General features: G+C 36.1%; 1 protein-coding gene across 2 annotated transcripts in view; it reads left to right on the plus strand.

Annotated features, from left to right (window-relative positions):
* Positions 1-15,835, plus strand: part of TFPI (tissue factor pathway inhibitor) — an 89,131-nt gene extending 73,296 nt beyond the window's left edge. Inside the window, exons 7-8 of one of the 2 annotated variants that reach the window (XM_055574718.1) lie at positions 12,481-12,660; positions 13,553-15,835. In XM_055574718.1, the coding sequence (XP_055430693.1) occupies positions 12,481-12,660; positions 13,553-13,662 (290 nt within the window). In that variant the 3' untranslated portion in view covers positions 13,663-15,835. The remainder of the gene's footprint in view (positions 1-12,480; positions 12,661-13,552) is intronic. The other variant, XM_055574719.1, reaches the window with a different exon arrangement.
* The last annotated feature ends 5,959 nt before the right edge of the window (positions 15,836-21,794 follow it).

Genomic DNA, 21,794 nt, shown 5'->3' on the forward strand with positions numbered 1-21,794 from the left:
ATTTCTTCCACTTACCACCTGTGCAACCTTAAAATAATTCTTAACCTCTCTGAACCTTACTTTTTCCTACTCCAAATGAGGATGGTAGTAATATAGTGCTTACCTCATAGGCTTTACTGTGAGGTGAAATCATTCAATATACATAGCTTGCTTAGGACAGTGGCTGATACCTCTTCAGTGCTACAGAAATATGATTCATCATTTTTAACCCATATGATTCAGAGCAATACAAGCCTTAGTTCCCAGGCCTTAGTTTCTCACCTCTAAAACAACTCTTTGTAAGTTCCCATTTGCAAGAAAAGGTGATACTTCAGCCACTTATAAAATCTCTAATTATTCAGATAAAGTGCTTCAGCACATATACCATATATAAATGATAATCAACTTTTATTTTTTTAATTTATGTTTTTAATTTATTTATTTTAATTGGAGGCTAATTACTTTACAATATTGTATTGGTTTTGCCATACATCAACATGAATCCGCCACGGGTTTTAAAAGAGAATTCACAGTAGAACTAAATTAATACTTATATGGAAACTTAAACAGTTCAAATGTGTTTCCTAGAAACAAATTAAAGAATACTGGTATGAAGTATTGTGGGGCTTTGGGACAAAAGAATTTTGAGTAATTTTTCTTTACATTTTATAATATTTCCAACTTTATAGATTTTCAGACTTCTGCCGCCGTTTTCCCATTTATTAAAGATTGAGCATTTGGTAATCACTTTTGATCACTTCTCTCCAGTCATTAAATTTTATTACTTTCTCTGATGAAATGTCCATTCTCATCTTTTCCATTTTCAATCTTACCTGTTTTGTTCAGTCTATCGTTCCTTGATGTTCAGATTACCTCAACAATCATATGTCATCCAAACTGGGATGCTAATGAAAGTAGGATGCTAAAAATCATTTATTTATTTACAATATATATTTATAGATAGAAAATTAGGATTGTGATTTTGACAGATAACATAGTTTTATTTTAAAGTGTATTACAATTTTTCAAAAATCATATATATGTTGGAATATGATATACCAAAAAATAAGTATGAACCAGTGCTAACTCAGGCAAACCAGACATTACAGACTATTCAGTTCAGTTCAGTTCAGTCGTTCAGTGGTGTCTGACTCTTTGTGACCCCATGAACCGCAGCACACCAGGCTTCCCTGTCCATCACCAACAGCCGGAGCTTGCTCAAACTCACGCCCATGGAGTCGGTGATGACACCCAACCATCTCATCCTCCCTCTGTCGTCCCCTTCTCCCACCTTCAGTTTTTTCCCCTTCCATAAGAAAGACTTCTTCCTCTCTCTCCCCCTTGGCTTTTTATTTTGATTCATTTAATAATTAAATTGATTTTTTGTGTCAGCTCGGACTTACTGACTAGATGGCAAGTTTTTTTAAAGGAAGGAACAATGGATTTTGTATTTTGTAGACTCCCCTCCTCCAGTGTTTATCCCACTGTTAGGCACCGGAGAAATGACTTATATATTTTTATTTATTAATTTTGTAATCCACAATTACAACAGAAAGAACAAATGATGGTTAGAAGAATGCTGATCACACTTCCTGATGTGTTTTTGAACATCATTGGCATTCATGCTCCATGCTCATTCTAGGATTATATACCATTTTATGCATATGCTAATAATTGTGCTTTTGATATTTCTTTAATATTTATATGGCATGTGTACAGATGCCTTCCATTCTGTACTGTTAATAACATTTGAATAACATTTAATATTTATACAGAAAGAGTTAATATATTCCTCTCCATATATCTCTTTGGTAAATGTCTAAATAGCAAAGAAAAACTAATGTTTTCAAGTATTCATACTGGTTCTGAACTTTTAGAGTAGACCTGAGTAGAACTTCCCTCATAATCTAAACATGTCTACATGATGAATCTGGTGCCATTGAGCTGGCTTTACAAAAATAGATAAAAACTTGTGGTAAGTATCCATCAGACCTCCTGCTTCCTGGCAGGAGTGAGGTGAGAAATAAAAATGTAGCACCGCATCTCTGCCAAGATGGCGGCCATCCAAGCAAGTCACCCTAGGTGACCACTGACTACTTTTTGCCAATCCTTTTCTTCCTGGCCCATCTCTGGTTTTAACAAGGATAAAATTTTTTTTTTTTAATCATAAGATTTTGTTTAAGATTCCTCCAGAGAAGTGTTACAGATGCCTTTAAAAGAGAAAATTCACAGACCTCCATTTTGTGAGTATTAATTTTATATGAACAACTAAAACGGTAGGAATAAACTTCTTAGGCATGTGACCATTATACAACTCTCAATCAAGCTTCAGTTCAGTTCAGTTGCTCAGTTGTGTCTGACTCTTTGTGACCCCATGGACTGCAGCTCACTAGGCCTCCTTGTCCATCACCAGCTCCCGGAGCTTACTCACACTCATGTTCATCATGTTGGTGATGTCATTCAACTGTCTCACCCTCTGTTGTCCCATTCTTCCCCTGCCTTCAGTCTTTCCCAGCATCAGGGTCTTTTCAAGTGAGTCATTTCTTGGCATCAAGTGGCCAAAGTATTGGAGTTTCAGCTTCAGCATCAGTCCTTCCAAAGAATATTCAGGGCTGATTTCCTTTAGGATTGAGTGGTTGGATCTCCTTGCAGTCCAAGGGACTCTCAAGAGTCTTCTCCAACACCACAGTTCAAAAGCATTAATTTTTCAGCACTCAGCTTTCTTTATAGTCCAACTCTCACATTCATACATGACTACTGGAAAAACCATAGCTTTGACTAGACAGACCTTTGTTGTCAAAGTAATGTCTCTGCTTTTTAATATACTGTCAGGGTTGACCATTGCTTTTCTTCCAAGGAGCAAGTGTCTTTTAATTACATGGCTGCAGTCACCATCTGCAGTGATTTTGGAGCCCAAAAAAGGTAAAGTCTGTCACTGTTTCCATTATTTCCCCATCTATCTGCCATGAAGTGTTGGGACCAGATGCCTTGATCTTAGTTCTCTGAATGTTGAGCTTTAAGCCAACTTTTTAACTTCCCTCTTTCACTTTCATCAATAAGCTCTTTAGTTCTTCACTTTCTGCCATAAGGATGATGTCATCTCTGTATCTGAGGTTATCAATATTTCTCCTGGCAGTCTTCATTCCAGCTTGTGCTTCATCCAGCCTAGCATTTCTCATGATGTACTCTGCATATAAGTTAAATAAACAGGATGACAGTATACAGCCTTGATGTACTTCTTTCCTGATTTGGAACCATTCTATTGTTCCATGTCCAGCTCTAACTGTTGCCTCTTGACCTGCATACAGATGTCTCAGGAGGCAGGTCAGGTGGTCTGATATTCCCATCTCTTTCAGAATTTTCCACACTTTGTTGTGATCCACACATTCAAAGGCTTTGGTGTAGTCAATAAAGCAAGGGTAGATGTTTTTCTGGAACTCTCTTGCTTTTTTGATGATCCAGTGGATGTTGGCACTTTGATCTCTGGTTCCTCTGCCTTTTCTAAATCCAGCTTGAACATCTGGAAGTTCATCCACATATAAATACAATACAAACTACAAATAAATTGATAATGATAATAAACAATAAAACATAAATTAATAATACTAATTGATTTATTTAATGGCACATGTTTTTTGCTAATAGGGAAAAGTCTCTATAACATGATTTTGGTATGGACTGCTATAGGACAGGTTAGGAATGAGATAGGAACAGGTTAGAAAAGCTTGTGCCATTCTATGTTGTGTGTAATTCTTTTACTGCCCTTTTTCTATTTGAATGCTGGACAATCTTTACAGGAATGAGCTTGAAAAGCATTGATATAACATGTGTAGTGTAGGGGAATCTCAAATTTATCTTTCCTATGGAGAAGGCAATGGCAACCCACTCTAGTACTCTTGCCTGGAAAATCCCATGGATGGAGGAGCCTGGTGGGCTGCAGTCCATGGTGTCGCTAAGAGTCAGACAGGACTGAGCGACTTCACTTTCACTTTTCACTTTCATGCATTGGAGAAGGAAATGGCAACCCACTCCAGTGTTCCTGCCTGGAGAATCCCAGAGATGGCGGAGCCTGGTGGGCTGCCGTCTATGGGGTCGCACAGAGTTGGACACGACTGAAGCAACTTAGCAGCAGCAGCAGGGACTCAGAAGAATGAGCTTTCTAGTTTATCACTTATTAATTCTACTAAATAAATCTGACTGATTAGTGCAGATATGATCAGAGAGGGCATAAAATCCTGAAACTTTGGTCTATTTCTAGAATCTGCCCAGGTTGAACATCAGAACCCAATAATTCTTGCCCTTCAAATATTTGAGCTCTCTGTATGCTGTTTGACTCGGACTGTTACTTCCAAAACTTTTTAGCCTTCTTGTTCAATAAACCTGCTTTGTTAGGTATCTTTCTCCTGTTCAGACTTATTAAATTCCAATTCCACTCATATAACTGAGGGTAAGAAGCATCTAAGATACTCTGAACCTGAGCTTCAAAGAAGACAGACTTTGAGACTCAAATATAAAGGGGAACTTGTGACTACTTTCATTTTAACTGAAAATAATTAAAATATCTTTGCTTAATTATTTTTATTTTCTAGTTAGTTTTTAGAGTTTTTCTATGACATACCATAACCATTAAGCACTTTCGGGCTTTATGGGCAGAAAACTGTGGGTTTAAATTCCAATTCTGCTATGTGCAGACTCTACCTCTGGCCTTGAAAAAAATTATAGCACTCTCAGCCTCAAGTTCCTCATTTGTTATATGTGAAGAGTAATATCTCATAAAGTTTTTGTGAAGATTATGATGATTAAACTCAGTATTTAGCACAAATAACTCAAAGGTATTAATATTTAAGTTTTTTATGTTAATGGTATCCATGATTATCCAGTATCAACAGAGGTTTATAGCAGGAAAAAAATAAAATAATCAGGGGTACCATTTGTATACATTTTATTACATTTGTATTACATTTTATAATAATCTTTTAATACAAGTATGTAACCTTGATTTGAAGTTTCTTCATTTAATATACTTAATACTATGATTACCTGAAATAACATAAACCATTTGTAAAATTCAAACATAATTATAAAACACCAATATATGTTTTATGTCTTTGGGTTTTATTTCTAATCAAAGGAATATCAAACCTGTGTTTCCAACTTAATCTTATGACTTGAGGTACAGATTTGTTATACTTTTAAATTTTGGTTCAGTTCAACATACTGAGTGTGTCCTATATGAGGATTTGTCATGCAGACTGGGAGTCTAATAACTGTAAACAGAAGGTGGTTTTGTCCTTTATTGGCATGCCTGGGAGATAGGGGCATATATAGATGTTTTCAGTGTCTACTATATGCTCAGACAGAGACCTAAGCAAGTGTTAAGGGAGGACGAAGTCTTGATGTTGTACTTCCATTGAAGAATGTCAAAATTAAAATTTTCTGTCTTCTCAAAACTTGGGTTTTATCTTCTAACATCTTGGACTTGTTTGCCTAGATGCTAGCTAATCCACAGGCATAGCTCACAATTCCATCTTCGTTCAGAGAAATCTTCTGAAGTACGATGTTCAGTTGCTCAGCCATGTCAGTCTTTGTGACTCCATGGCCTGTAGCCTGGCCGGCTCCTCTGCCCATGGAATTTTCCAGGCAAGAATACTAGAGTGGGTTTCCATTTCTTCCTCCAGGGGATCGTCCCGACCCAGGGATTGAATCTATGTCTGCTGAGTCTCCTGCATTAGCAGGCAGATTCTTTTAACACTATGCCACCTGGGAAGACATTTTCTAAAGTAAAGCCACATTGAAATAAAGCCATGATTACAAAATTACAAATTTGGAAGCTATTGACTATATTTTATAATATAATTACATTTCAAAATACATTAGAAAACATTCCATCTTCTAAGTCAACTAATCTAGAAATAATAGAATTTGCCTTCTCTCTATCTGTCTCCCAACCCACATTCACTCTGGTGCTTAATTTCAGCCATTGCTGCTCTAACTGCAGTAGTTAGGGTTCTCTTATACTCTGCTCTTTTCATGGCTCCTCCTGGATTCAGCTGACACATACCTGGTTGAATTTGTTTTATGTATAAAGATAGATAATAATTGCCTCTTTTATCTTTTTATATGTTGTCATTTATTAAGGTCTACATCATAAAATCAAATATGTTAGTATGCAAGGACCTTCTTAATTTGGTCTGAATTTGCTGATCAAAGGAAGGATTTGGTATTCAGTTTCCTGAAACAATCTCAGAAGACAAAAAGCAATTTTTTCAACAAGTGATGAGGTGGTTCCTAAAACCTAAGTTGGTTGGTAAAATAGAAGCCTCAGTATAGGCATGTAAAATAGTACACATGGACATCACCAGATGGTGAACACCGAAATCAGATTGATTATATTCTCTGCAGCCAAAGATGGAAAAGCTCTATACAGTCGGCAAAAACAAGACCAGGAGCTGACTGTGGCTCAGATCATGAACTCCTTATTGCCAAATTCAGACTTAAATTGAAGAAAGTGGGGAAAACCACTAGACCGTTCAGGTATGACCTAAATCAAAGCCCTTATGATTATAGAGTGGAAGTGAGAAATAGATTTAAGGGACTAGATCTGATAGAGTACCTGATGAACTATGAACAGAGGTGCATGACATTGTACAGGAGACAGGGATCAAGACCATCCCCATGGAAAAGAAATGCAAAAAAGCAAAATGGCTCTCTGAGGAGGACTTGAAATAGCTGTGAAAAGAAGGGAAGATAAAAAGCAAAGGATAAAAGGAAAGATATACCCATCTGAATGCAGAGTTCCAAAGAATAGCAAGGAGAGATAAGAAAGCCTTCCTCAGCAATCAATGCAAAGAAATAGAAGAAAACAAATGAATAGGAAAGACCAGAGATCTCTTCAAGAAAATTAAAGATACCAAGGGAACATTTCATGCAAAGATGGGCTCAATAAAGAACAGAAATGGTATGGACCTAACAGAAGCAGAAAATATTAAGAAGACGTGGCAAGAATACACAGAAGAACTGTACAAAAAAGATCTTCATGACCCAGATAATCATGATGGTGTGATCACTGACCTAGAGCCAGACATCCTGGAATGTGAAGTCAAGTGGGCCTTAGAAAGCATCACTACGAACCAAAGCTAGTAGAGGTGATGGAATTCCAGTTGAGCTATTTCAAATCCTGAATGATGCTGTGAAAGTGCTGCACTCAATATGCCAGCAAATTTGGAAAACTCAGCGGTGGCCACAGGACTGGAAAAGGTCAGTTTTCATTCCAATCCCAAAGAAAGGTAATGCCAAAGAATGCTCAAATTACCACACAGTATACTCATTTCACATGCTAGTAAAGTAATGCTCAAAATTCTCCAAGCCAGGCTTCAGCAATATGTGAACTGTGAACTTCCAGATGTTCAAGCTGCTTTTCAGAAAGGTAAAGGAACCAGAGATCAAATTGCCAACATCTGTTGGATCATCAAAAAAGCAAGAGAGTTCCAGAAAAACATCTATTTCTGCTTTATTGACTATGCCAAAGCCTTTGACTGTGTGGATCACAATAAACTGTGGAAAATTCTGAAAGAGATGGGAATACCAGATCACCTGTTTTGCCTCTTGAGAAACCTGTATGCAGGTCAGGAGGCAACAGTTAGAACTGGACATGGAACAACAGACTGGTTCCAAATAGAAAAAGGAGTCCATCAAGGCTGTATATTGTCACCCTGATTATTTACCTTATATGCAGAGTACATCATGAGAAATGCTGGGCTGGAGAAAGCACAAGCTGGAATCAAGATTGCTGGGAGAAATATCAATAACCTCAGATATGCAGATGAGACCACCCTTATGGCAGAAAGTGAAGAGGAACTCAAAAGCCTCTTGATGAAAGTGAAAGAGGAGCATGAAAAAGTTGGCTTAAAGTTCAACATTTATAAAACTAAGATCATGGCATCTGGTCCCATCACTTCAATACAAATAGATGGGGAAACAGTGGAAACAGTGTCAGACTTTATTTTTGGGCTCCAAAATCACTGCAGATGGTGATTGCAGCCATGAAATTAAAAGACGCTTACTCCTTGAAAGGAAAGTTATGACCAACCTAGACAGCATATTAAAATGCAGAGACATTACTTTGTCAACAAAGTTCCATCTAGTTGAGGGTATGGTTTTTCCAGTAATCATGTATGGATGTGAGAGTTGACCTATAAAGAAAGCTGAGCTCCGAAGAATTGATGCTTTTGAACTGTAGTGTTGGAGAAGACTCTCGAGAGTCCCTTGGACTGCAAGGAGATCCAACCAGTCCATCCTAAAGGAGATCAGTCCTGGGTGTACATTGGAAGGATTAATGTTGAAGCTGAAACTCCAATACTTTACCAAGAGCTGACTGATTGGGAAAAAAACCCTGATGCTGGGAAAGACTGAGGGCAGGAGGAGAAGGGGACGACAGAGGATGAGATGGTTGGATGGCATCACTGACTCAGTGGACATGGGTTTGGGTGGACTCCGGAGTTGGTGATGGACAGGGAGGCCTGGCGTGCTGCAGTTCATTGGGTCACAAAGAGTGGGACATGATTGAACAACTGAACTGAACTGAAATTAATACAGAATCAGAGACACCACATAAAGATTCAATGTAAGTACAAAATTAAAGGTTTACTGTATAAATTTTAAAGCTATTACATAAGCCAGTTTACATATAAAACTGGCTTTTAGAGCATCATCTTGTAGTTTAGCAGTCATACTATATCAACTGCTATTCCTGGCAGAATATGAATCGATTCTGAATTCTGAAATCTATCATAGACCCTCTAAATGGAAGCTATCCAACTTGTTATTAATGGTGAAGTCAAGACAGTGCATTTGGTTATTCAGTTCCCTTTGAAAATGAACAGAAGTCAGGTTAGTGTCTTTTATTCATCTTAAATTTCCACAAATTATAATCTAGACTAAAATCTAAAATAGACTAAAATATCACATTGTGCAACTACTTCAAAAACCTTTATATTTTATTTCATTGTAGATATCAAAGTCTGGATTTTGAATAGGTGAGTGCCTTGTGTTTATCTAGAATAAGTATGTTAATTAAAAATAGTCCAGTTTATCTCCTGAAAGGGAGCAAAAAATTTATATTTCTTCACCTTTAGAGATTGAATGAGATGATACTCAAGGACTCAATAAATCTGGAGCTATAATGTCCTTGAGAAACCATCTGCTTCATTATTTTAATTCTGTTTTTTATACTAGCTTAATTCAATGATAGTCTTAACTGCTTCAAGCAGTTAATAACTTTAGGAGAAATGACTAAATGACTTTAGGAGAAATAATTTATGTAGTGGGTATAATTCATGTTTCTGAGGAGTAATGTCCTTTAAAATCTTCCCAACTGATGGTGATTTATTGCATTATTAAAAACATAATTTTTTAAAATTTGAAATATTGAGTTGGCCAAAAAGTTCATTTGAGGCTTTTCATAAGATGTTATACAAAAACCCAAATGAAAAAGAAAAAAAAATCTTTGGCTTACCCAATACAGCCTTTTTAGTGATTAATTTCAAGCTGTAACTCCCTATCAAAATGTTATTATCTCTCTATATTAACTTGGGTCAAATGTGAGTTGAGTCTGATGATCTGTTTAGGTAGTGATTAAAATAGGACAAACAAATGAAATAGTCATCAGATCAGTCATGGAGAAATACTTTCTGAGTGGGAGCTGCTATGTGGTAAGAGAGACAGTTAAGTCTGCACACCAGATCCCAGACTGTGAGAAGCAGCATTCCACACATCCTCTGATTCAGAAGTCACAAAGAGTTTCAGGCAGAGGTAATCTGATGCTTGGGGCAGTTCAGCAGGTAGTGAAACTCTTTGATGAACCTGTACTGTCAACTGTCTGCTTGCTTTCAAACTTATCCCCTGCATTATTCTTGCTCTTTCCCTTGGTTTCTGAGTAGTTTGTTCAGTGGCAAACTGTTGGAAGACTGGGTGACTAAAGGAAAACAGAGAAGTACGTCTCTCCACCAAAAGTGTGGTATATGCTCCATGGTTTCAGATGAGACCAGGAGTGTTCTGGGTGGTATGGCCATAGACGCTCCATGGTTTCGGATCCCAGTGGAGAGACTGTTTTGGTTCTAGCTTTCAAGTGATGTTCCAGGCTCCTGGTCTATGATAGCAGAGGCACATTCCTTGTTACCCTTAATCTAGGAACTATAGCCCCAGATATACTATGCCAATTTGTCCTCACTTTGAAATAACACTGATTTTGTTATGGGGCCAGTTTTAATTTAGGTTGTGTGTTTGGCAAAAAGAGATGATTTGTTCCCTGTAATCAGAAATTTCTGTCTGTCCTGGAATAAGAAGCTTTAGAGCACTGCTATTAAGACATAATAAGTAACATTTGTGAAGATGTATACTACAAGGATATCTATAATATATGTATATATTATTATTTTGAACTTATTGTGGGCTAATATATTTTGTGTAAAAAATGCTAAAGTGAAATAGATGTATAAATCATACCATGATACTTACATATCTACTATGAGGCATCTGTGGCTGCTTTTTGAGAATAATATTTAAAAGAATAGCAATTTCTTCTGTTTTCTCTGTTTCTCAAATCAGGCTAATTGCTTGTGGGGTATTTCATTTGTTTCTGAGCATGGGTGATAATTTTAGAAGGTCATGGAATTAGAAGCAATGGCAATTGATACCTATGTTATATTTTTGGCTATGGACTGATGAGAATCCACGACTTACCCACTGGAAAAGCTTTCACACAATATTGGGCTCAATTACAGCATATCTCTCCTAGGTTGTTACAAAATTCCTCTTATATTAACCATTTTTGGAGAAAAAAGACAACATTTTCAGAAAATTAAGCACACATTCTCACCAAGTACATTTTAATTTTGTTTTAGGCAGTAATAATGCTCTAAAATCCCTAAATGGGGTGAGGCAAAACAAATTAGACTATATGATTTTTAGTCAAGTTTTTTTACAAAATCCCAGGAGTTTCTTTTAAATCAGTGTCTATACACCTACTTAAAGATTAAGTAATACAATTTTAATGTGATTTCAGTTCTTGGAATTTGACACAAAATGTCACCTTTCTAAAGTGTTTATCATAAATTCTTCCCATAATATTTTCAATACTTCTCTTATATTTTCAAGAATTTCTCTTTTACATAAGACATTATATCTAGATACTCTAATCTTTATTTACATATCTAGAAGGTAGGAGGTTATAAAATTTTGTTTATCAATTTAAGATTTTTTTCACTTTTTTTCTCAGATTATTTAATTTATTTTTTAGTCTGTTTACCTGGGATTCACTTGCCTTCAAACCAGTTCTTGCTTTTTGTACAAACTCTGCCTTCATTGCCACTGAATTCTTCAAAGTTCTATTTTCTGCCAATATTGTACTTTCAGCATATTCTTTTCATCTGCATTTGCTGTACCATGTCTTGCTATATTGATTCCTGGCCTTCCACCAAATTATCTTCAGTTTTGGTTTACTAATAATATCAAGCAGTTTAGCTCTACAACTAAAAAGACTACCATCTTCCCCTCACTGACAGGAATTCCAGAAGGAGCTGAAAACTATCATCAGGCTGAAACCATTTTTATGCTTTGTCTTAAGGAAATGAGCGATCCTTTCATTGCCCTAGTTGTATTTTTTTTTTCTTCTATTTTTGAAAGTGGTTGGTCCCATTGACAGACTAGCCCATCTGTCTGGTTTAAACCTGTAAATGTGTGATCTTACCTGCCTTTAGCAATATTCCTTCCTTTGCAAAAATATCTAACTCATCTAGAACTGCTGGTTTAATTCACACACACAGAAAAAAAACTTATTACTAAGCCAAATCATCTGTGTTCACTTTCCGAAGCTTAAGGTTAGAATTTGCTATACCTGAATCCCTGTGCTTTAAATTGTCATATGTTACGTCATTCAGAACTTTGGTCAGGGAATGACCTCTTCCTTATCTTTTGTTTGTTTCATACAGTGAGTAAAGTTTTTGCTCATCAAGACTTTATTTATGAAGTTGAATACTCATGAACAAATGATATATAAGCAATGATAATTTTTTTAAATGGATATGGTTAATAAATTTTCTTAAATTGTTGAATAGTGGTTGTTTACAGTGTTCTTGCCTGGAGAATCCCAGGGATGGGGGAGCCTGGTGGGCTGCCATCTATGGGGTCACACAGAGTCGGACACGACTGAAGTGACTTAGCAATATTATGTAAAACTAGCTTCGTCAGATGAAGAGTAATCCTGGCACTTTTCTTTAACAGATGTACCTACTTTCATATTTACTGGAGAAAGGTCTCAGTATAGTGAACGCTCGGAGATTGGCTAAGCATTTTCCTGGAATTGAAATATATGAATTTTATGTTATTCATTCAGATTACTGTTTCACATAAACATGCCTAATAAGACTAACCTACAAACAATAAATATGAAAGTTTCAGACTAACTATTATATATGACTTACTATGTTTTCTTTATCTTTTTAGAATTTAATGGCCCCTCCTGGTGTCTGACCCCAGCAGATAGGGGATTGTGTCAAGCCAATGTGACCAGATTCTACTACAATTCAGTCATTGGGAATTGCCTCCCATTTAAATACAGTGGATGTGGAGGGAATGAGAACAATTTTACCTCTAGAAAAGCATGCGTTAGGGCTTGTAAAAAAGGTATAGAGGGCATTCTCCCATTAATTCACTACTGTTTAAGATAATAATTGTATTGAAATCATGAATGAATTTTAATCTGGGAAAGTATGAAATTAGTTCTATTTATGATAAGAAACAGTATTTTCAACTGTGTCTTCTCAACTACATTTTAATAATATTGCCAGATACATTAACTGCAGTTCCTTTCAATGTATCTTCCCCCCCCAGAAAAATTTAAACAAAACATTTTATTTTTTTAATGTTTATATACTAAGCTTTCATTTTAAAGGATTATACCAAAATATCTTTAAGCTTTCTAATGCATAGAAATTTAATGTATTTTCTTCTGAAAATAAAAATGATCCATATTTATAGAATGTGTGCATGCTAAATCACTTTAGTCATGTCCAACTCTTCATGACCCCATGGACCATAGCCACCAGTCTCCTCTGTCCATGGGATTTTCCAGACAAGAATCCTGGAGTGGGTTGCTATGCCCTCCTCCAGGTGATCTTCACGACCCAGGGATCAAATCAAGTTTCTTAAGTCTCCTGCATTGGCAGGTAGACTCTTTACTACTAACGTCACCTGGGAAGCCCATTTATAGAGTGTTAATATGTAAATAAAAATCATCTATAACTCCACTCAGTCATGTTACAGCCACATGTCCACTTTAATAAAATAAGCATTAATTTCTAACTGAAGATGAATAATAAAAATCAATAATGTTTACCCATTTATGCAAACTGACATCCTTAGAAAGAGGATGTTTACACAAAGAAATAGACAAATGACTGTTAAACCAATTACACTTTTTTGATTTAAAACATTAAAAGATAATTTGAAGAAATTTTAGATTATGTTTTGTTATGTTAGTTTATCATGTATAAATTTATTTATCTTTCTTTTCTAGGTTTCATCCAAAGAATATCAAAAGAAGGATTAATTAAAACCAAAAGAAAAAGAAAGATGCAGCGAGTGAAATTAGAATATAAATTTGTTACATTACAGCATTATTTCTAATAAACATTTTGGACAAACATTTTCATTATGATTCTTATTGTTTCTCTCCTGAAATCTTTTTAATGAAAATCTCATGAATCTTCTATGCATATATTACCTGCTATTAATACGTTTGCATCAGAGTTCCTTTTCTAATCTAATCAAATCGCTTATTCTGTGGCTATAACTTATTAACTGTCTACCATGAATTTATTATTCTCTTGATTCCTTTCTAACTATCTGCCATTTAACTACAATTTATCATACTGCTGGCCCCATCGAGTCGTTCTGTTTTACCATCTGGTGGTTATCTGTTTGAGAACATGTCATCACTTATTTGATTTTATCACATATACAATTATATTCTTTATAGTCTATGTTCAGATTAACAAATATAACTATTAAAGATCAAGTGGTTTGGGGTTTAACATTTAAAATGGTGGCAAGCATCTTTTTCTGATTAAGATCACTCAATATCACATTGGAAAGAGCTAGTAACAACAGAGTTCTACCAGATGATTCACTCCCTAGACATACTTTGCTCCTTGTACACTAACCAGCACTTCAAACAATCCTAAGCCAAATCATATCTGAACAGAGAGAGTCAACTCTGTGTCATGTGCCTGCCTGATTTTGATTGATGTAACTTTTGTGTGCTTCTGGCCCATCTTACCAGTAAAGAGGGTTGAATAGTTGTGTGTTAAATACAGATCATGATAAGAAAAGTCCTGGTGGAAAAGAGAAGTTTTTAATGGCAATCTGAAGGAAATTATGTACTTTCTAATTTTATTGTTTGACCAAATTTTCTCTTCCCCAAAATGGCAAGAATATGTAAACCTCCCGAAACCTATTCATTTATAATTAGGCTTTGCACACAATGCAACCAGTAATTCATGCTTTAAAAAATGTCAGACTATTTCTGTAAAAAAGGAAGACAAAATTATCAGGAAGGAAAAGTCTCCTAGAAAAATACGTATTATTCACTCTCAAGCTTTTAACATTTATCTGGAGTTAATCCAGTTTATCTAGATCCATACCTTTCCTTCTCTGCTAAGTCATGTACAGTTTTGAGATCTCAAGAGCCTTGTTCACTTCAAATTTCACATTTAAATTTGGACTTGTCGTCTAGAAACAACTAACCACTTTGTCCATTTAGTTTAGCTTAATGACTTCTCTCTAGTAATAGTAAATAAATTCTGCCTGTTCCTCAGTCTTGAAAGTTTGAACCCAATTTTGATTTCTTCTTTTCTCTCATATACAGCTTATAATCAGTCTCTAAACACTGTTGATTGTTTCGTCATAAAGTCCATCTAACTCCCAGTCTTTTTACCTCTACTTCATTCTTCACATCATTACTGATTTAATTCTTAAGAATTAACTCGTGCGTTTCTCCACTACTCAGAATCCTTCAGTGATTCATTAATTGATACTTAACTTCACCCTATCCTCTCAATTTAATTTTGATATATGTATGTATTTGTACTTACCTATACTACTCTTTCATAACCATCTCAGTTTAGTTAAAATGGTACTCATAGATCACTGAAAGTATATCTCATTACTTAGTTTATTCTCGCTGATTTCATATTTTTAAAATGTGATCCCTTCCAGATCATTCATATGAAATCAGAGACAAGCTGATGTGAACTATAAAATCACTGTCTTTTGAGGCATAATATGAAAAATTCTAATATACATCCTATGTCATAAAAATTGTATCATTACAAAATAATGTCAATTTTTTCACTTAAGAAAATTTTTATATCTTGTTTTCAAATATTCAGTACATAAGCACATAAATAACTGCCTTAAATTGAGCCTTCTATGGAATTTGAAACTTTTTGAAATCAAAAAATCTTGTGAAATATGTCTGTTGTCTTTTATACATGATAGCAACACCTTTAAGTAAATGGTAAAGTCTTCTTAGGTCAAGTGGCAAGTTGCCACCAAGGACATATGAATAGCATATTGGTGACTTGATTATTTTCCCCAACAACTATTCATAACTTCATTACTTAGTCAAAAGACATACACTGAGAGATGGTTTGCAATGCTTAATGCATGTGAATATGTTTACTGTGTTTTTAAATAAGATTGTCTCTGGTGGTTTTGTCTTCCCATATTTTGCATAATTGAATGCATCTAACTGTGAATTTTATATAGAATTACATTATATAGCATCTGATGCTTATTTACCGACTTTGTTTATTCTGTTCAAAATTAACAGGTTATACTGAAAATTGATAAAATGTTTTTATTTTTTACTGTATAAGAAATAAAATATACTATCCTAAATAATAAAGTGTGACTGTTACACTTACGTTAGACTTAAAAAAATAAAAATTAATGATCTTCAGTTATTGCAAAGGTAAAGAGTTCTGAGACAAAGAAACAAATCATTCCACAAGCTGCACTCTACTTGCCTCCATCTATATATTCTACATTTACTCTATTCCATATGTATTTCTACCAGTCATCTAATTATATAAATATAATATATTCAAATGTAATATGACAACACATTATATAAATGACTTCCAATCCTGACTAGCCTGTCCAGTTTTCATACCAGAGGAAAGAAAATGACATTAAAGTAACCAACTATTTAAGGGACTTTCTGATTTTTTCACCTTCTTTCTCAAGAACTTGAGCAAAAACATGTCTTAGTTGACTTCCTTGCAGTCTCCTATGCTTAGGAAACCTTGATTCTTAGCCCCTCAGGCCCAACCTCTGAACTACTCTAATCACATAGCTGAAGTCTTGGCTAGAACACCAGTTTTAAATTAAAAAGTAGTATTTATACCACTTTAAAAATACACAGTGATTCATCTTACCAAAGAAAGAGAAATGTACAGACATTTAATTGTATAATGTAACAATAAGTTAGGACAATGAATATGGTATCCTCATCACTTTTCTTAAAAATGAGAAAAATTCTGACTCACACAGTCAGAAACAAAACATGGATATTTTTTGTCAAAACTGAAAAAGTCAAAGGTATTTGACTTCAGTATTGATGGATTCAGGACCTCATGTTATCAAAACTCAGTCTCTCTTCACTTCTAATTCTGCTGCCCAACATTTTTTTTTGCTTTTATTTTTTGGCCTCAAAGATTTCAAGATGACTTCCAGAATTTAAGTCCCTTTAAGCTCAGAGTAAAGTTTTCTAGAAAAGTTTGAACTCTCTTACCTCAAAAAATTGAATTAAAATTCTGGCCTCAGGCATGACCAATGAAAGAAATAATTGATAAGCTAGACTTCATTAAAATTAAAGATTCTGCTCTACTAAAGACAATATCAAGACAAGCTACAGCCTAGGAGAAAATGCAGAAACACGTTGGATAAAGGACTGCTATTGAAAATATGCAAAAAACTCTTAAATCTCAAGAATAAAAAAACAAACCTATTAAAAATAGATCAAAGACCTTAATGGACATCTAAAAAAACCTATGGAGATGGCAAACAAGTTTATGAAAAGATGTTCCATGTCACATGTCATCATGGAAATGTAAATTAAGACAACAATGAGTTACTATACACACCCATTAGGATGGTTAAAATAAGATGCATGATACCACCAAAATCTGGAAAAGATGTGGTAAAGCAAGAGTAACTCATTCTTTGCTGCTAGGAATACAAAACAGTACAGCTACTTTGGAAGGCAGTTTGACAACTTCTTTTTATACTGCTCATGGGGTTCTCAAGGCAAAAATACTAACATGATTTGCCATTCCCTTCTCCAGATCAAATTGCCAACATCTGTTGGATCATAGAAAAAGCAAGAGTTACAGAAAAACCTCTATTTCTGCTTTATTGACTATGCCAAAACCTTTGACTGTGTTGATCATAACAAACTATGAAAAATTCTCAAGAGATGGGAATATCAGACTACATTACCTGCCTCCTGAGGCATCTGTATGCACTTAAAGAAGCAACAGTTAGAACTAGACATGAAACAATGGACTGGTTCCAAATTGGGAAAGGAGTATATCAGGGCTGTATATTGCCACCCTGCTTATTTAACTGACATGCAGAGTACATTATGCAAAATGCCAGGCTGGATGAAGCACAAGCTGTAATCAAGATTACTGGGAGAAATATCAATAACCCTAGATATGCAGATGACATCACATTTATGGTAGAAAGCCATAAGAGGAAGAGGAACTAGAGAGCCTCTTGATGAAAGTGAAAGAGGAGAGTGAAAAAGTTGGCTTAAAATTCAACATTCAAAAAACTAAGATCATGACATCTGGTCCCATCACTTCATGGCAGATAGATGGAGAGACAATGGAAATAGTGATAGACTTTATTTTCTTGGGCTCCAAAATCACTGCAGATGGTGACTGCAGCCATGAAATTAAAGGTGCTTGCTCCTTGGAAGAAAAGCTATGACCAACCTAGGCAGCATTTCAAAAAGCAGAGACATCACTTTGCCAACAAAGGTCCATCTAGTCAAAGCTATGGTTTTTCTAGTAGTCATGTATGCATGTGAGAGTTGGACTATAAGGAAAGCTGAGCGCTGAAGAATTGATGCTTTTGAACTGTGGTGTTGGAGAAGACTCTTGAGAGTCCCTTAGATTGCAAGGAGATCCAACCAGTCGATCCTAAAGGAAATCAGTCCTGGATATTCGTTGGAAGGACTAATGCTGATGCTGAAGCGCCAATACTTTGGCCACCTGATGTGAAGAACTGACTCATTTGAAAAGACCCTGATTCTGGGAAAGATTGAAGGCATGAGGAGAAGGGGACGACAGAGGATGAGGTGGTTGGATGGCATCACCAACTTAAAGGAAATGTGTTTGAGTAAGCTCTGGGAGTTGGTGATGGACAGGGAAGCCTGGTGTGCTGCTGTCCATGGGGTCACAAAGACTCAGACATGACTGAGTGACTAACACTTTCACTTTCAGAGATGAAAAGAAAATTCTAAAGGACAGGGGAAAATGTGAAGGAATAGGTCACATATAGATAAGTAGGAATAAAAAAGGTATTGTGCATCTCAATGACAAGAATGGAAGGAAGCCAGAATAAAGTTGGATGTGGAAGTCTGAGGGATGAGGAATCACTGTTTACTTTATCACATACATTTAGTGCTAACTGATCTTTCAGTTACATGCCTAGAGTGCTTTGCTGAAAAATAGAAGTTAATTAAAATGAACGTAAAGTTGTTCAAGGTTTTCACTTTCCATTGGGGGCTGTGGGGAAATTTTCTGAATTGTGAACTAGGAAATACTGTTTCTTGTATTAAGACTGACGCTGCCTCGTGGATGAATTTGTCATCTGATTTGTTTACCACACATTGACTCATCTTTAGAAACAGTGTTTTGGATTTGACTGCCTATAAGGATTCTTCTAGTTTGGCACTTTAGTATTTTATGAAAATGCTCTCTATTTAAAAGCTAAACAAATGTAAAGATATTCTGTGCTTAAAAAACCAAAGTCAAGATCGTCTAGGCTCTTCTCTTAGTAGTAACCACATCCCTTGTAAGGTAAAGAGATCATTTACATCCAGTCATCTGCTATACTTCTGCAAAGCTTGCCTTATTCAAACTGACTCCACCTGTAGCCGATTTCTTTTTCAGTGCCTTCTCAGTGCTAAGTCATGTCCAACTCTTTGCGACCCCAAGGGCTGTACCCTGCCAAGTTCCTCTGTCCATGGAATTTACCAGGTAAGAATACTGAAGTGGGTAGCCATTCCCTTCTCCAGGGGATTTTCCCAAGCCAGGGATCAAACCTGGGTCTCCCGCATTGCAGGCAGATTCTTTACTGTCTGAACCACAGGAAAGTCCCAAGAATCTGGGAACAGGCTGCTATTTCCTCCTCCAAGGGATCTTCCAGGCCCAGGGATCAAGCCCGTGTCTCCTGTTCTTTACCACTGAGCCACCTGGGAAGCCCATTCAATGCCTGATTAGTCCCTAAACAACAAAAGGTTTTTATTTTTGTTTTATGAGAAGCTTCCAAAAGTACTATTTTACAAAGTAAAGTGTTTCCCCAACAAAGTAGGGGCCCTACTTTGGAAGATTCTAAACGCCTTAATATTTGACTTTCACTTATGCTAAAAAAATTTCTGAACCATCAGTTTTTTCCCTTTTAAGATTGTATACAATCTAGAGAAAAAAATGTACCTCCTTCTGATTGATAGTGTTTGAGGCATTTTAAGCTCATAAAACATTTTGAAACAATTTTGGAAACACTTGTCTCTTTTAATAATCATTCTTAAAAGAGCTAGCAAAATTTAATGAAGAGTAAATTATTTCTAGTACCAAATATTTTATTTCAATCTACAGTTTATTCTAATAAGCTTTAAGCAAATCTCATTGGACCAAAGTTAACTCATTCTTGTCAACATAACTTTTCATTTGCTCTTCTTACAATGAAGTAACATCAGCTAAGTCAGTTATGAACCTGGGTGTCTTTGGGATTTTAACCCATATTTAATCTGTATTTTCATAAAGAGTATAATTTCAACTTGCTGACCTCTGTCTTAACCTGCAGGTGCTCTCAAGTTAGAAACCAGAGGAAACTGCTACTTCCTTCTTAGTCAATTATTGGAATCAGAAAGCAAGAATTTTGACTTTCAAAAGTGAATTTTTTTTTCTCCTCAAATAGCTTTATTGTTTTACACTTCACATTTAGATCAAAATCTATCTGGAATTTACATTTTTGTTAGGTGAAAAGAGTGGTCTAGTTCCATTATTTTTTGCCTATTGATATTTTTTTTTCATATTTTTTTTTAACTTTATTTTATTTTTAAACTTTACATAATTGTATTAGTTAGTCCCCATTCTCAACAGAATGTTCTACAAAATTTATAAATCACTCTAGGGAGATTTCCAGAGAGTTTCAAAATGTGAACAGCTGTGAGCTACCTAAATGACCCATCTTGCCAAGAAGTTTCTACTCCAGAGATGAAGTAATAAACCGTTACCAGTTGTTACTTAAACTATCTGCCACTGTTCAATGAGAAAGTTTGTAGAGTTATAAAGCGAAGTATAAGTTAGGACAATTTTTATTTAACATTTTGCATATTCTCTTTTTCTCCTCCACAAGCGATACATATAGGACAATTTTTATTTAACATTTTGCTTTTTCTCCTCCACAAGCGATACACATACATAATCACTTAATCAGGAAGAGAAATCTTTACAATCCATTAAATCCCACAGCTTCTCTTATCTGTATTCTATGTGCAAAGTCGCTTCAGTTGTGTCCAACTCTGTGCAACCCCATGTACTGTAGCTGCCAGGCTTCTCTGTCCATGGGATCCTCCAGGCAAGAATACTGGAGTGGGTTGCCTATGCCCTCCTCCAAAGGATCTTCTTGACCCAGGGGTTGAACCCATGTCTCTTATATCTTCTACATTAGCAGGTGGGCTCTTTACGACTGGTGGCTCAGAGGTTAAAGCATCTGCCTGCAATGTGGGAGACCTGGGTTCGATCCCTGGGTCGGGAAGATCCCCTGGAGAAGGGCATAGGCAACCCACTCCAGTATTCTTGCCTGGAGAATCCCATGGACGGAGGAGTCTGGTGGGATACAGTCCACAGAGTCGCAGAGAGTCGGACACGACTGAGCGACTTCACTTCACTTCACTTCTTTACAACTAGCGCCACCTGGGAAGCCCATCTCTTATCTATACTGGCTGCCGATTAACTATCAGACATAAATAAAAAAATGTAAATATTATGCAAGAAAAACATGAAATACCAATCATATGCAATAATAATGAGTATAGGATTTGGATTCGAATCAATTTGGATTTGCACTCAATTAGCCTGACCTCCGGAGAAGGCAATGGCACCCCACTCCAGTACTCTTGCCTGGAAAATCCCATGGATGGAGGAGCCTGGTAGGCTGTAGTCCATCCGGTCGCTAAGAGTCGGACACGACTGAGCGACTTCACTTTCACTTTTCACTTTCATGCATTGGAGAAGGAAATGGCAACCCACTCCAGTGTTCTTGCCTGGAGAATCCCAGGGACGGGGGAGCCTGGTGGGCTGGCGTCTATGGGGTCGCACAGAGTCGGACACGACTGAAGCGACTTAGCAGCAGCAGCAGCAGCAGCAGCAGCCTGACCTCACTTTGCCAACAAAAGTCAAGGCTATGGTTTTTCCAGTGGTCATGTATGGATGTGAGAGTTGGACTGTGAAGAAAGCTGA

The sequence above is a fragment of the Bubalus kerabau genome, chromosome 3 (assembly GCF_029407905.1).
Source record: "Bubalus kerabau isolate K-KA32 ecotype Philippines breed swamp buffalo chromosome 3, PCC_UOA_SB_1v2, whole genome shotgun sequence".
NCBI lineage: Eukaryota > Metazoa > Chordata > Mammalia > Artiodactyla > Bovidae > Bubalus > Bubalus kerabau.